We start from the raw sequence: 15,943 nt of genomic DNA, 5'->3' as shown, positions 1-15,943 counted from the left end.
TAATATCAGCGATTGTGGTCTGAGGTGAAATCCGGCCTCGTCAGATCGGGCTCAAATTTTGGATATACATCTTTTGACACTCATAGATTGCGAATATCATATGCGATAAAAATCGATTTTCGTGGACGTCCCGTCTTGTCCCGTCCCGTCCATCGGTCGTATAACCACTTCTGAGGAGAGAACGGAAAGAGATATCAACAAGTAGTTTTCGGCATAAGTTAAATGTCGATGGGTGCCTAGAAGTAGGTAATGTCAGATTTATCCAATTATATTAGAACTTATCCAATTATTAGAATTATCCAATTATATGACAACTTCAGATAAAATGCTCGAGATCTGTAAGGTGGCGTGATTGCCAGCTTGATTTGAGGTTTCTATCTTCCATTTTGAATAACTCACAAAACCTAAAACTCATCCGATTAGACTGAAATGTTGGTAAGCCCTTTCTTACTGCTCGAACTCAGAGAGCAGTTACATATTTGTCTTTTTGTTTCAATTTGTCATGGTCCTGGAGCTTAACCCTCTCACAAAAATTATATTAAGAGTAACAATTCAATTCAATTCAATTTATTTAGAAGAAAGGTTTAGAAATAGAAATAGAACAATAAAGGTCTATTTAATTAAAAGTGGTATAGTATCCTCAGTAATAGTCTTACTAATATCTTCTGAAGGTTTGAGTTCATTTTGACTTTTCTTTAGTTTTATGTGACATATCAGAAAAAAAGTAGGAAAATATTTGTGCAAAAAATCTCATTTCCAAATTCAAGAAAAATACCAATTTAAAGAAATTTGACTAAAATAATTTTTTTTTTACTGAAAGGTATGTTCTATGCTGTAAATTTTAATTTAATTGTGTTTAATTTAAATTTTAAGTATTTTTGAATTTATTGGACCTAGTCTAGAAATAAATATCTCATTCCTTTTTGTATTTTTGAAATCTGGGCCTTAGAGCCTGACTTTAATGATCCTCCCTTTCAGGCCTTTAACTCTTTCGCGTCTTTAGGGTAATGTCATGACTCGGGGAAAAAAGTTTTTTTTGGGTATTTACATTAATTGAAATCTATCTATTCGTGCACGACATCATAATAGAAGGATGTAAGATTCTTGGCTCATTTTCTCAAGACTCCAGTTAGATTTCAATTAATGTAAATAGCCAAAAAGAAACTTTTTTCCCCGGGTCATATATGACCCTAAAGACGCGAAAGAGTTAATGACCCCTAATAAAAAAAAATTGTCCGACGATTTTTTTCTTTTTCACCCACCTAAAAACCATTTTTTCGTTTATTTAGAAAACGGATCCTACGATTTCTGTTATTTTTGGATATGTTTTGGAGGTGGTCCAGGCAAACATTTCGTCTAAACATACCTATGACATAAAAAAATCGCCACCTTGAATATTTGAAGGAAAAGTTTTTCTATTAGGGTCTATTTTTCAACCGATTTACGGCGTCTACACACTAGAGCAATTTATGTCCATATTGAAGCAAATTTCTTGTACTTGTGTAGGAAAAACTCTTCAATATGGACATATTTTCCTCTAGTGTGTAGAGGCCATTAGACAAATTTGGATTTTTTTTTATCTAATCTAAAACAATCTAAAATAATCATTTTTTACTATTTTTTTTTGTTTTAAAATATTTTGCGATTTATGAATCAATTTAATCACTAGTAAACAAGTAAGCACCAAAAGACCATTCTAAAAAAATAATTCACGGAGAGCTCTATCTCGTGTGTTTGAGATTTCTGCAAAGTTGGAACGCTTTGCGGTTTCTTTTTAAATTTTATTTTGCACCTGCACCCCGAGTTGCACGTATTTCAAGGTCAATCGTAGTCTTCAGACTAGACTAGATGTATGTAACGTAACTAAAAATTCTGCATTTTTTGGAAGTCGCAGAAATTCTGGAAAGTTCGAAAAGGTCGAGATTCAATTTTTGAGGAATTCTTAAGCAATCTTACCTACACAATTGCTTGACAAAATCTTCAGAACATTTGGCTTGGCAGTGTATTAAGATCAATTTTATGCTACTACTTGCCTATAAGTCTAAAATCCTTTCCTCAAAGTCTCAAAAGAGTCCAGAATTAGGCGGAGTGTCGATGTCAATTCAAAATCCATCATTAAAAGACTTCGATATAATTTTCTGTGCCCAAGATCCAAAAATGTCTCATAAATCTTGTCATAGTCGATCCTGTGTAAGTTTCCAGCCTTTTTGGTTTCAGTAAAAACCAATTTTGGGCTACCTCAGAGGCTTGAGAAGATTGTCAATAATACTCACATCTCTGCATACATACAGAATCAGAATTTCTTTTGAAAAAATCTACTCGAGATTCTACTTTCCTCGCTGTTTTCGAAAAAGGTCGCACAAGCACAATTAAACATGTCCTTCAAAATGTTTTTTTCCTCTTTTTTGAGATAAAAAGAGACATTAGGAATGAAAAGGCAATTCCAAGTCCTCAAGGAAAAGGAATAAATGCCACTAAGACATTACGTTGCTTAGAATCTTATTCGGATTTGATACAGAACTTGAGATTTATTGTGAAGTTCCTTCATGCCATTTCAGAGCTCTCCAACTGCTGGGAATCCCGGGAATAAATGTTCTCGAATATTTTCTTCAATGAGCTACGCTCAGACTTTTGTGGAGCTTCTCTGTAACCTTAAGGTTGACAACTTTGTTACATGTTGAGCAGCAGATAGCTCGCTAAAATGCAGGACTTCAAGTGTTACATCCGACGAGACTTCCAATCCACAACAATTTGGTGCGTGGTGCGGAACTTCATAAGCATCCATCTATTTATTCACTTTTCTAGTCATTGTGATGATTGTAGCTAAAGCAGAGATTGTATTTCTTCGTTTAGAGAAATTTACTTTCACTACTCTGCACTAAAATTCACTATGATCTTATTATTTTTCCTTAGAAACAAATCACGAAACAAGTGAGGTTATTTCATCACTGCGCCCACTGCGCGCAACGAGCAAAATGTCGTTCTATTTTTTTCAGTGTATGTCACTTTTTCATGGAGCCAACTTCAGAATGACTTTCTGACACTCTTTCAAATCTTGCACATGTCTGCATATAGTATTACTTTCCTTTATATATGTAAATGTAAAGTATAGTGTGTATGTGTACGTGTACACCGTACACTTTACTATTTTCAAAACCAAACTGAAATGTAAGGAAATGTATTAACATATAGAGGGCGATACCTTCTTTTAGAAGAAAGCCTGAAATAAAGAAGAAGAAGAAGAAGAAGAAATAAATCATCGCTGAAAAGGTAATTCCATTCAAAATCTCTCAAAATCTATTGAAAATTGAACATTAAGCTGTAAAGAAGGTAATTGAGGTGCTATTTTCCTGTTATCTACTGAATTGTGATTGTTTCATTTGGAAATACGTGGGAAAATTCCAACATGCCGATGGAGACTCCTCGTGCGTGTTTGTGGTTTTGCGTGTGTGTGCGTGTTCCGGGGAGTCTCGGGGTGGGAAAATGCCGCATTTTCCGGGTACTGGTCACATCCAAGTGGTATTATCGATGGGGGCGCTGTGGCCGAGACCGCCCTATAAGACTTGGATTGTGACGAAAGCGGTGCGTTGGCCGCTTACAAAATCATTCAATTTCCCGATGAATCAGCGCCCACGGGGGCCATTTTTCCCACTCAACATTACTCTAGTCTTACCGTACCCCTTTTGCAACAACTTAGGGCTGTGCTTCTGTCCCCAAAAGCCTAAAAAATCATTCGGAAGTGTAAGCTCCCCCGCAGAGCCGCCTTACATGCCCCCTGGCGATCAAAAATGAAAAATATAAGGTGGTGTGAAAGGGACAGAGTATATTGGAATGGCGCTTCTTCGGTCCACTTTCCTCGATTTTTTGAAGATGGCCCACTTGCTGTCCTATCCAGCTTCCCATCTAAAAGAATTGCATCTCTTGCATAATCGGAATCTAACAAGAGATCTTTGGGGTTGTATCTTGTCCGAGGGAAAAAAGAAAAACAAGTATCGGACATTAAGTGCATTAAAGAAGGCGCAGAACCTTAAATTCAATTTTGAGAAATAACTTGCAATGTTCGAAATTAGAAAAGAATAATTTATAAAAAAATATATAAGAACAAATTTGCAAACGAAACAGGAAACGAAATACATTTATGTAGACTTAAAAAAAATTCAAAATGTAGAAATTTAAGGGTAATCAGTGATTCTAGGGAAAGATGGGGCAGCACGTAGGGGGAACTGGGGCAGTAGTAATCTGGGGTAGTTGTAAACACTGTGATTTTTTTCATTAATTTTAAGACTCCAGAGGATAAAACCCATAAGCATTCATAGATACCATGGGGATGTATGTCCACAGATAAATTGGTCAATAAAATCCTAATATACTTTAAAAATAAAAATCATTTTCCTGAAATGTTGATATTTCGATTATTTTGATCATTTGGATTTCCACCTGGAAATTAAAAATTGTGTAAAATAATCGAAATGTAGCAATACCAGTTCTTTCCTACATCTTTTAGGATTATATTAATGCATTTACTAGAGAAATTGAGATTCTCATTATTTCAAAAGAATTAATAATTGGTCAGAAAACAGCATTTGGGGTAGATGTAATCAGGCAATTTCAGTTTCACAAAATGAGTAGGTAAAAGAGCGGGAAATTGACCTTCATTCGAAATATCTATAATTCATAGATTACGAAAAAAATTGGTGGCGCTGTGTTCAATAAAAAGTCACATGATGTCAAAATATGGGGAAAATCCATTGAAAAATGTCTTTGATATGCATGCTTTTAGTTTTTTTGCTATTTTAATTATTCTTTGTAAAAAGTGTCGTGATTTTTTGAAAAATATACAGTCTTTATATATCTCTTAAGTAATTAAAATAATCGAAAATGGTGCAAAGTTAATTTCAAGGGTGGAAAAAAGGGTGTTTACATCCTCCCCAGAAAGTGCTTACTTCTACCCCAGGTATTTTGTGAAAAGAGAAAAATGCACAGGGACACAAATTTTATTTTTATGGAAAACTCAATTGTTTTCCAGCATCCGCATTACCCTCGACGAATTGCCTATACCCAAGGGTAAAACATGAGCTAAGAAATATTTTCCAAAAAATCACGGTGTCCTTGGAAAATCACCTCAAATTCGCATGTATCGAAAATGATTACATGTGCCCCAGTCTCCCCTATATAGCAGTTAATATTTTTTGAAGAGTCAACATTAAACTTTTATAAATTATATTTAAACTAAGGTCGGTAAATTGCTCTCAGAATAGAATAACTGAAAATATACAGTTTTTAATTTTTTACCATCCAAAAAAATGTGTAGGGGAGACCGGGGACTTGGGACACTTTTTCATGTTTTGATTTTGAGACAGTATTCCAAAAAATCACGATAGTGTATTACAAATTTATACGGTCTATAGAATATTTATTTGTATTGACTTTTTAAAAAGTATGCAACAGAACTTGGAAAACAACTGAGTTTTCTTGGAGAAGATAAAATATTTAACATGAGGCTTTGTCCCAAACCTCCCCGGTGTGGAGCAGTATAGGTCGCAAAAGGAGATGTTTGGGACGCGCTTTTCTCTCATAGTTTGCATTTTTGGAGCACGTTAATTAATTTTAAGTACTAGATTAAAAATATTTCTGATAGAAATAAAATGTTTCATCTTTTATTTCATACTTAGAAATTAATATCAATTTTATTTGTACAGTAGAGTCATTTATTGTCAATCAATTATTTAAAGTATTTTCTTCTTAATTTCCATCTACCTTTTTCTGTTTTTTTTTTTTATACAAAATATTGTAATCATGATAATCAAATTTCTCAGGCGAGTAGATTTTCTTGTAACTTTTAGTTTAGAACTCAGTGACGGATTCCTGTTTGATTTTACGACAATTGCACAGTAACCTGTTTTTTTTTTTCCTTATTTCTCTGAATAAACTCTCGCCTTGCCTTTTTTGAAGAACTTGTGAGAATTGTAGAGGATATTGATCGAGAAATTTTCGAGAAAATAGTTTTTAACGGGATTGGGCAACGGTCGAATATCCTCCAGAGAAGAAATTATTGATTCCCAAGACATTGATAGTTTAATTGTCTCTGTAGTTAGAGATATCTGCTCCACTGGTAAAGTTGGCACAAGAGGAAGATTTCCACTAGAAACTGGGCATTACTCTTCATTTTGACAATAAAAAATTGCACGCCAGCAACAATCTTGTCGAAAATCAACGTCCCATTCATCCCCTTTCAGGTGTCCCAAACATCCCCGCGTGTAGTTTTGGTACCGTCGTTGCGGGTGACTTTGCACTCAGGGGGTGACTTTGCACTCTGCTGTCCGTAAGACTTTCATAAATTCTAGCACTTATTGATGATCTTCGCCGATCCGGTCTACCATGTCAAAGTATATAGGGATATGTTATGTACCAAGTAAGGTACAATGATCCCCAAAAGGATTCTTGTAGTTTCAGTAATAGTCAATGAAATGCTAGTATAGGTATTTTGTCAAAAAACGCCTCCGTGAAAAAGTTATCTGAAGGTGCAATTCCAAAATCGATTTCAGAGCAGTAAATTGCCCAGATTCAATCTAAATTTATCTGGCTAGAATAATCCACTTCGTTTTTGTTGATTATTTTTATTAAAAAAATTTTTTCCCCTATTATCTTCCTAAGAACGCATGATTTATGTTATAAAATTGCATATAATGGCCTTTCTAAAGCTTTATTATAGAAGTATTTGGCTTAAAATTATCCAATTTTGTGGGAACTTAAGATAAAATGACCGAGATCTACAAGATAGCATGGTATTTAAAACCTTCAAGTAAAAAACAAAAGCGTATAATCTCAGAAACTTAATGAAAATATGTTCCCAGGTTACACTGCTACCTAATGAGATAAAAAAGTTTTTTTTTGTATATCGCTGATATAAAATACAAAGAGGAAAACAGACGTCAAAATATACAATTTTTATCAATTTTTAAAAAGGTGTTCATAGAATTATAACAATAAAACTGAGGATATCCATTTTTTTTTAGTCAAGATACATCTTAATATTGCCTACGATAGAGTAGTGGTTAAATCCCATTTATTTCAAAAATTAATGAAAAAATCGCTTTGTCCCACACTACCCCTGTCCCAAATCTCCCCGGTTTCCCCTATTCATTCGAAAGTGATGTGCGACAGATGCTTGAAATTCGGATTAAGTGAAAATTTACAGTAGACTCTATCACAATTGGGCGTTTGGAGAAAATTGTCGTCCGAACAATTGACAAAATTCGGACATGATTTTTGTTCATCTGCATAACCCAATTTAGAATCAGGATAAAATTAAATGAAATTCATAGCAAGTTTGAGCATATTTGTTAAAATTTGCACGCATCAGCAACTCAAATAAAAAACTGGTCCTATTGAAAAGAAGCTGACTGATTGAGAGTCTACTGTAATTGTGAGTTGAAGTTTGAGGGTAAAGAAATATCCTATAGAGAGCCCAAAATTATTTATTGCGGTAACATCATCTTTGAAAAAAAAAAGTTTCACAAAAAAGAATTGACTCATGGCCTCTCCACACTAGAGAAATTTATGTCCATATTGAAGAGTTTTTCCTACTCAAACGTAGGAAATTTGCTTCAATATGGACATAAATTTCTCTAATGTGTAGAGGCCATCAGTCTCTATAATTTATTGAAAAAAAAAAATTCAAAATATTTATACCACAGGCAATCCCTATGTACTAGAAAAAAAAGTTTTTCTACAATAAGATGTGCTATCACTATATAAATTTTTTTTTAACTTTAAACGTATTGTTTTTTTTTAGAACAGGCCCTATTCCTAGCGTCTACAATTTTCAACCGATTTGCATCAAATTTTGACTGCTACCTAATTTTTTTTTTTTAAATACATAATCACTTGTGAGTCGGTATAAAGACGTCTATACATTGGGAGCAATTTTCGTCAAAAAAGTACTTTATAAAGGAAATCGTCTGCCCTGCTGTAAGTGGAAACGTTAACATTTTCTCAAAAATGTAATTTTTGACGAAAATTGGTCTCAATGTGTAGATGTCTTAATGAATTACAGTAGACCCTCGCTTAACCGATAAGAGCGGGACCAAAATGTCATACGGATTTTCAGATTGATACACATAAAATTGTTTAACATCCAACGGTTTTTTTTTTTTGTTTACGTAGATTTGTGAAGTGAATCCTGACCTGACTGAACCGATATTCTCTCTAAACATGCGTACTGTCCAAAAAAGTTACATTGAGAAAGAATTACAGTAGATAGAGTACATTTGCTTTAACCCTTTAACGACGAGACACTTTTCACGGACAGAAAATCAACAATAAAAATTTAACTGATAAACAAAATCAATGAAACGTCTAACGTCTGACTTTGGAAAATCCAACAGATTCTGATTCGATGCATTTTTTATATCTACAAGCGATAGGGACAAAAATAGCCCAAAAATTTAAGTAATTTTTCTGACAATTACTAATGAACAATTATTTTCAGTCTAATGAAAAATATTATGTTATGAGTATTGTAGTTTCTTTTTCCAAAACGGTTTTGCTTAAAAAAATTGAAAGTATAAAAAATAATTAAAATCATTTTTCAATAGGTATGAGAATTTAAAAATTCGTCATCTTTAAGCTTAAAAATTTGCTATCTAACAAATCGCTGGAGACTAGCAAAAAAATATCCTAGATTCATCCTACCTTCTACAGTAGAACCCCGCTATAGGCCATCGCTCTATAGTCCACAATTTATCGAGCGTTGATTTCAAAACACTGATTTTAAGTAAGGTTCTGTTTTTTAGTACGCGACATGCAATGTTGTCATAATTATTTTAATATTTTTGGCAAACTTTATTGAGTAGTTGTGATAATTGTGATCGATAATGAAGAGAGCTAGGGCAAGTACCACAATCGCAAAGAAAGTGGAAGCTGTCGAGCAATTTCAATACTATAAGTCGATAATTTTAAAAAATGACATGGACTACAGTACTCTTTTAAATTCGGGCATATGGGACCGAAATGTCAGCCGAATTAGACAGAAATTCGGGCGACAAACTTTTTGAAATGCAACGATTTTTTATTCATGTGCATATAGATATTGAGTTTACACACTGATATATATAGTAAATTTCATGAAAATCCCTCAATAATGCAAAATCACATCAAAACTAAGACAAACCATACCAAATTTGAGCATATTTGATTCATTTGATAATCATAATTAAACTTGAAAAATGACAACAAACGTTTTTCAAATGTAACCGCTGCCCGAATTAAAAAATAGCCCGATCTTAAAAGAGCCGAATTAGCGATTCTACTGTATATAGTGCGACCCAAGTGTCAAATCTGGAACCAAATATGGCCTATAGCGAGGCTCTACTGTACTTTGTAATTACGTACAAACATAAGAAAAAAGTAACTTCAGGTAGTCAGAAAAAATTATTTTCTTTATGGGACACCGGTGTTCAAATCGTCCTTAAAGGGTTAATGGCCTCTATACACTAGTAGAAATTTCTTTAAAAAATGCTTTTTTAAAGAAAATTTCTCCTATCATTGTAGGCAGAAACGTCAGAATTTTTTTAAGGCAATTTTTTTACAAAAATTGCTTCTAGTGTGTAGACAGCATAACAAAAAAAAACCCAATACACGTGAACAATATGTCAATACATTTTTAAAATTCAACTGTCTCACGGACTTTTTTATGTCACCCGGACAAAGAGTCCAAGGATACGCGAGAGTCTACTGTAGCTGTAATGTGAACATGTTTTTCAAATGATCATTGGGAGACGGCATAATTCATCAAAATAAATAAATTTAGTGGTTAAATTGGATTCAAATCTGGATGGATAAATTTTAGTGATCAAATCAGGATATTTTGACCATTACCGGAAAAGTTTACGCACAAAACATTTGAAGATTAGTCTGAGTCTATTTCCGCTTTTACGTTTAAGAACTTGACTTCACGGAATTGCTAAGGAATACTAAGGTGACATGATAGCTTCTTTCCGGTAGTATCGACTATTGATTCTGCAAAATTAAAATGATAGTTGCATCTTTTGTAGCATACATAAATATTCTTTTCATAATGGTACAATAAATATTCAAATAATTTTTAAAAATGCATAATTCTCTAAATCTAACAGATACAGAATTATTATCGATCCTATCGATTCGATTGTATCGAGAAGTTATCATTCCACCTCTATGGTTTGAAGGATGAAAATAATTAGAGAGTTGGTCGAAGACCATTACTATCGTCTTATGGTGTCTACACTGAGAAAAAAAAGAGGGTGCGATTAACTTTTTATGGTTTTTAACACTTTTAACACTTTTTAGGTGTAAAAATATATCAACATTTTTTAATGTTAATTTTACACCTTTTTAAAGGTAAAATTATCATAAAAAAAGGATACCTTTAACCCCTATTACACCTAAAAAGGGTAATATTTACACTGATTTCGGATCAATACTGCAGGGTAAAATAAATATTTCTGGAATGTTATTTTAAATTTTTTGGATTTCTCTCAGTGTACACACTAGAAGCAATATTCGTCAAAAATTGTCTTTTTTAAAGAATTCTGACGTTTCTGCCTAAAAAAATAGGGGAAATTTTCTTTAAAAAGGCATTTTTTTTTAAAGAAATTGCTCTGTGTGTAGAGGCCTTTACACAAAAAAAAATGAATATGTCCACTGACTTCGATCAACAATTCTGATTATATTTTAAACTTTAGATCGTATTCTTCAAGCCTTGAGAATTTTCATAGTTAGATTAGTAAGTTCAATTATTATAATAAACGATCATAAGAGATCTTTTAACAAAAGACTGTTCAACTTTGAACGGATGGTGCTATGTTTAAATTTAGCCAAAAATTCTTTTCTCGTATTATACCTGGAATATAGTGGTTAAAAAAAATCATACGAAAACAGTCTTCCCAAACCCAAAATAAATTGAAAACCGTGATGATCACAGCATAATTTTGCGCTTCAATGGCATTTGACTCTTTTTCTCTCCAAAAGCCTCACCCAAGATTTTTGCCTAGTAAACACCTAACTCACATCTATCTCGCATTTCCTGACTCACGGAGAAATTTATGCTTTAGAAATTCTCAAAGTGAAAGAAATGAGAGAAAAAGAAACAAGCAATATTAGATTTTTACACAAGGGATTTATGAGATTTGTCATCTGATCATAAATTTACTAAGGATGGTGCGTGTTTATTGCATGTGATTATTAGTGTTGAAGGAATAATAAAATATAATTATTTCTTTCAATTATTGCGGGTAAAAAAGATTTATATCAAATTGATGAGATTATATAGTTTATGAAATTCACGAAAAATATTTTCACTTGTTTTTTTTTGGATGGGATATATGGTTATAATTGAACCTGTTAATTGCTTAATTGCTCTTGATAAACCATAATTTAATTTTCTATTGGAGTCTTTTGGGTTTACAAATTTTTTTTTCCACTGTCAATCTCAATCGATGGGAACCTCCCAAAAACGAATAAAGATCAATGAGAAAGAGAAAAACTGGGGAGCAATATATTGTGTTCAGTTGAAAGCGGAAACGACACTTAAAAGTGCGATTGTGAAGTGGCATTGAAATAAGAAGAGGAAATTCTGAATATTATTCTCAACACTTTTCCACTCTTTCTCTTGTCTGTTTATCTTCAATCAGTCTACTTTTGTTTTATTTTTTTTATTTTATCAATTTTTCTCAAATTTCCCTGTAGACTGGAACTTTTAAGATCGATTTAACATCTCTTTCTCTGGCTGACTTCATTTCTTCTTTTGTGCATGAGTCAATTAATTAAATATTTACATCATTCGGTGAATATCTGACTCATTTCTTTTTAATCTTTTTCTTATATTTTTGTTGTTCTCTTTTTTTTTCTTTCAGAGGAAATAATGGCTGTCAATGTATATTCGACAAATGTGACAACAGAGAATCTTTCTCGCCATGATATGCTCTCTTGGGTTAATGATTGTCTCAATGCTCAATTCACCAAGATCGAAGAGCTCTGTACCGGTAAGTTTTTACATTAATTTTCTCATTAAATATTGCAAACAATCACAGTTTTCTTCGTTTTTAAGCTCAGAATTTATCATCAATTTTTTTTTGGGATTTTTTGAACTGATAAAGTTTTTTGAGAAGCGATAAACACTATATCAAAAATTCTTCTCATACCATGTATATACAGTGCAGTTAATTTAGTCATAAAATACTGTAGTATTTATGGAAATACAAAATATTGAAGCTTACATGTTCATATTCCTTTCATAAAATAATTGAACAACTGAACTTTGTTCTTAATTTTCTCAGTTATAGAAAAATTTTTGTTTGGTCAATAAATTATTTAAATTACGTAATATAATAACACGTATAGTGAAAAAAAATGATGTGAGAATGAATCGATTTTTGCTAATGGAGATGGACATTAGATGGAATTGATAAGATTCCAGATAAAAGATTGTAGATTATGAAAAAGAATAATTTTAACACTAATGTATATCTTCTATTCAATACACTGAGAAAAAAGAGGGTGCGATTAACATTTTTTCCTCATAAATTTAACACTTTTTAGGTGTAAAAATATATCAACATTTTTTAATGTTAATTTTACACCTTTTTAAGGGTAAAATTAACATGAAAAAGGGTAACTTTAACCCCTAATACACATAAAAAAAGCATAATATTTACACCGATTTCGAATCAATACTGCAGGGTAAAATTAACATTTCCGGAATGTTATTTTAACTTTTTCGGATTTCTCTCAGTGTATGGATGAATGGATGGATGCATGGATGTCTCAATTTGATATGAAAATAAATTAAAAATGCTTTGGGTGGAGTGAGAATTTTCATGCATAAATTTTGAATGTAAAATTCACAAGATGACATAAAACTTGATTTTATTGTGTGAATTACAGTTACATTCACGATTTACTTGATTTTAATTGGTCTGTTATGAGAGAAAGACTTTGTAATAATGAAAGACAATTTCTGGCAAGCATGAGGCTATTTCTTAGAAGGAAAAGTACGTCTTTAGTTGAAATAGAAATTGTTAAATGCAGAACTAGCAGGGTAACTGTACCCAATTTCGGCCAGCTTGCAATTTCGGCCACTTCTTTTGTTCCTTAAAATTTCCATGATTTTTTAGTTTTTGCATACTCTAGTTATTATACAATGCAAAAAAGAACACAGAATTTTGCTGCGGTGAATGAGATGATGTGAAAAGGACTTTGGAATAATTCCGCAAAGGCAAGCAACTATGAGAATCATGATGGCCGAAATATTATCCAAAGCTATGTCTATATTTTTTTTATTTATTTTAAAATGTATTAAGAATGATTTTAGAGAAAACAAAGACGATAAACTTACCAAGTTTTCCAATAAATTTCTGTTAAAGGTTTCCAAGCAACACTCCTTGAGGAAAAGTAATGAAAAAATCAATTTGTATAAAAAATATTATATTACAAACTTGAAGCTTTATAGCACTTGAAGCAACTATGCAAAAAATTGGTAACAGTTACCCTCTATACCAATTGGCATATACAAAAAGCCCAGATTAATATTATTATTCGTATCGGAATACTTTGTTTCAATGTAATCATGTTATATTGCTGATGCATTCCGTGGTTTAAGAATCCGCTAATGTCCATATGTAGACCACACAGGAGCGCCTTCCCCGTAGTGCAGATGCTTCTTTCATGCTCCCAGAGTTTTTATGGGCAGAGGTAGTATATTATATTACGTTTTGTCACAGTCACCGGACGGGACTCGAACTCACAACTTTGAGAGTCGAGTCAGAGATCTCGTCCGCCCAAGACCAGCAATCTTGCCTATTGCGCCACTGACATCCCTAAAGCGATTCTTTACAAGAAGATTGAGATTCTTGACAAGTGATCTTGGAATGCTTGGTAATGGGTCCGGCACACCTTTTAGACTAGGAAAAATTCCTGAATTCGAAATTCAAATCTTTTTCTTCTTCTTCTTTTGTGAATATCTCATCCTTTTGCACTCTTCTTATTCTTTTAAACATCACAACAATTTCAATTTAACTCAATCGAATTTGTAGTGCGAAATTATGAGATAGATATACGCAAAACGTATGGGAAAGAAAGGGACGGGAATTTTGATTTCAAGAAATTTTACCGATCTAAAAGGTGTGCCGGAGCCCTAAAGAATCGCGTCGGACAAATTGCCCTTGGCAATCGAAATGGATAAAAATCTATCGTGTTTTTTATTTAATTTTAAATTTGTAAAGCTATCAGTCTTATCAAATCCAACACTGAGAAAAAAGAGGGTGCGATTAACTTTTTTTGCTCATAACTTTAACACTTTTTAGGTGTAAAAATATATCAACAATTTTCAATGTTAATTTTACACATTTTTAAAGGTAAAATTTACATGAAAAAGGGTAACTTTAACCCCTAATACACCTAAAAAGGGTAATATTTACACCAATTTCAGATCAATACTGCAGGGTAAAATAAACATTTCCGGAATGTTATTTTAACTTTTTCGGATTTCTCTCAGTGAATGGTTTTATGAGAAAAAATTGAAGGTTCTTAACTAGTCAGCGCTTTACTCGGGTTCAATCAGAAAAACCCGTGGGTGATACTATCCGGTCAAATTTTTGAGGGATGCTGTCAATACATTCCAACTTTGGCACTGAAACTACCATAAAACGGATGTGGAAGGAAATTACTGAAGAGCCGCGTCAAAAGCTATGTGAAAATAACAAATCATTTCTAGTCTGTTATTCTGCATAAAGACGACCGCGTAGAATACAAAAATGTATATTTTTTAAATTTTCGTTAAGTTTTTATTAAAAAATTGGTGGTGAACTTAATTAATTTTTGTACCAGTTTTGACCAAATTTGCTTAAAATGGTTCTCGTTCACGCACGGCTGGTAGTGAGCGCAGCTCACTACCATAGAGAAAGTTGTTATACAAGCCTATATTGTACATCAAAATTTTAGGCTGATCGGATCTACACTTGACCCACACTACCCACTTTATGCAAGTTTCTTAATTAATTTCGCTGGGTTTATTTCTAACTTTTTGTGAAAAAAAGATTGTAGAAATTTCTCACAATGAACATTTTCGGCTGTTTGAGATCAGGTGAATTAACTTTAGGAAGTAGGAGACTGTCCCATGAACTGAAGTGAAACTGCCCTCATATACTTTCAGAACTTCCCAAGATTGTATACTTCGGGTTTATGCACTTAACGAGATTATCCACACATAAATATGCATGTTGCTTACTATTGGACGCTAATTTGTAATATTTGTTTATATATATTTTTTCATAATGTTTTCATAATAAAAATTCATAATTTTTTATTAGGGTAAAGTGATATTAGTTGGACATAGTGTTACAAGTTGGACAATTCGCCGGTACAAGTTGGACATGGCTTTTTTCTTGATAAATTTAGTACAAAATTTGTTTTTAAGCAGGAGGAACCACATTATAAAACTAAAGCATTAAAAATATACAAATAAAAATGAAGTACTAAATTTATGAAGAAAAAAGCCCTGTCCAAATTGTACCATTATTGTCCAACTTGTACCACTTTACCCTATATTATTTTAGTTTATTTGTTAGGGGAGACTGGGGCAAAAAGTCACAAGTCGAAAAATTCAAAATTCAATATTTTCCAAGGTAAAAAAGATAGCGGCTCAAATTTTTTTCTATAAATAGCCTCCATAGACCTTCTTCAATGCCGTAAATTTCTTAGAATTTGAACAAGGAATTTAGAAAATAAAAAATACCGAAATTTTTAGACCTTTTTTGAAATATTTTCCTTGCAGAAGATAACAATTATTACCTACTTATTTTCCAAAATTGATGCACTGGTGAATATTTTCTAAATAATTTGGATTTTTTGAATACGAATCCGCTATCTATTTTAGAATTTCACAAAAGTTCTTTTCTCCAGAAAT

General features: G+C 32.6%; 1 protein-coding gene across 6 annotated transcripts in view; it reads left to right on the top strand.

Annotated features, from left to right (window-relative positions):
• The first annotated feature begins 2,994 nt into the window (after positions 1 to 2,994).
• LOC129801800 (microtubule-associated protein RP/EB family member 1) overlaps positions 2,995 to 15,943 on the top strand; it is a 30,275-nt gene continuing 17,326 nt past the window's right edge. For 2 of the 6 annotated variants that reach the window (XM_055847139.1, XM_055847143.1), the window contains exons 1-3: positions 11,542 to 11,652; positions 11,728 to 11,824; positions 11,895 to 12,023. In XM_055847139.1, the coding sequence (XP_055703114.1) occupies positions 11,903 to 12,023 (121 nt within the window). In that variant the 5' untranslated portion in view covers positions 11,542 to 11,652; positions 11,728 to 11,824; positions 11,895 to 11,902. Of the gene's footprint in view, positions 3,331 to 11,541; positions 11,653 to 11,727; positions 11,825 to 11,894; positions 12,024 to 15,943 lie in introns of those variants that run through there. The other 4 variants (XM_055847140.1, XM_055847142.1, XM_055847141.1 and 1 more) reach the window with 4 other exon arrangements.

The sequence above is a fragment of the Phlebotomus papatasi genome, chromosome 2 (genome assembly GCF_024763615.1).
Source record: "Phlebotomus papatasi isolate M1 chromosome 2, Ppap_2.1, whole genome shotgun sequence".
In the NCBI taxonomy this organism is placed as follows: domain Eukaryota; kingdom Metazoa; phylum Arthropoda; class Insecta; order Diptera; family Psychodidae; genus Phlebotomus; species Phlebotomus papatasi.
This window is presented reverse-complemented; position numbering and strand designations above follow the sequence as displayed.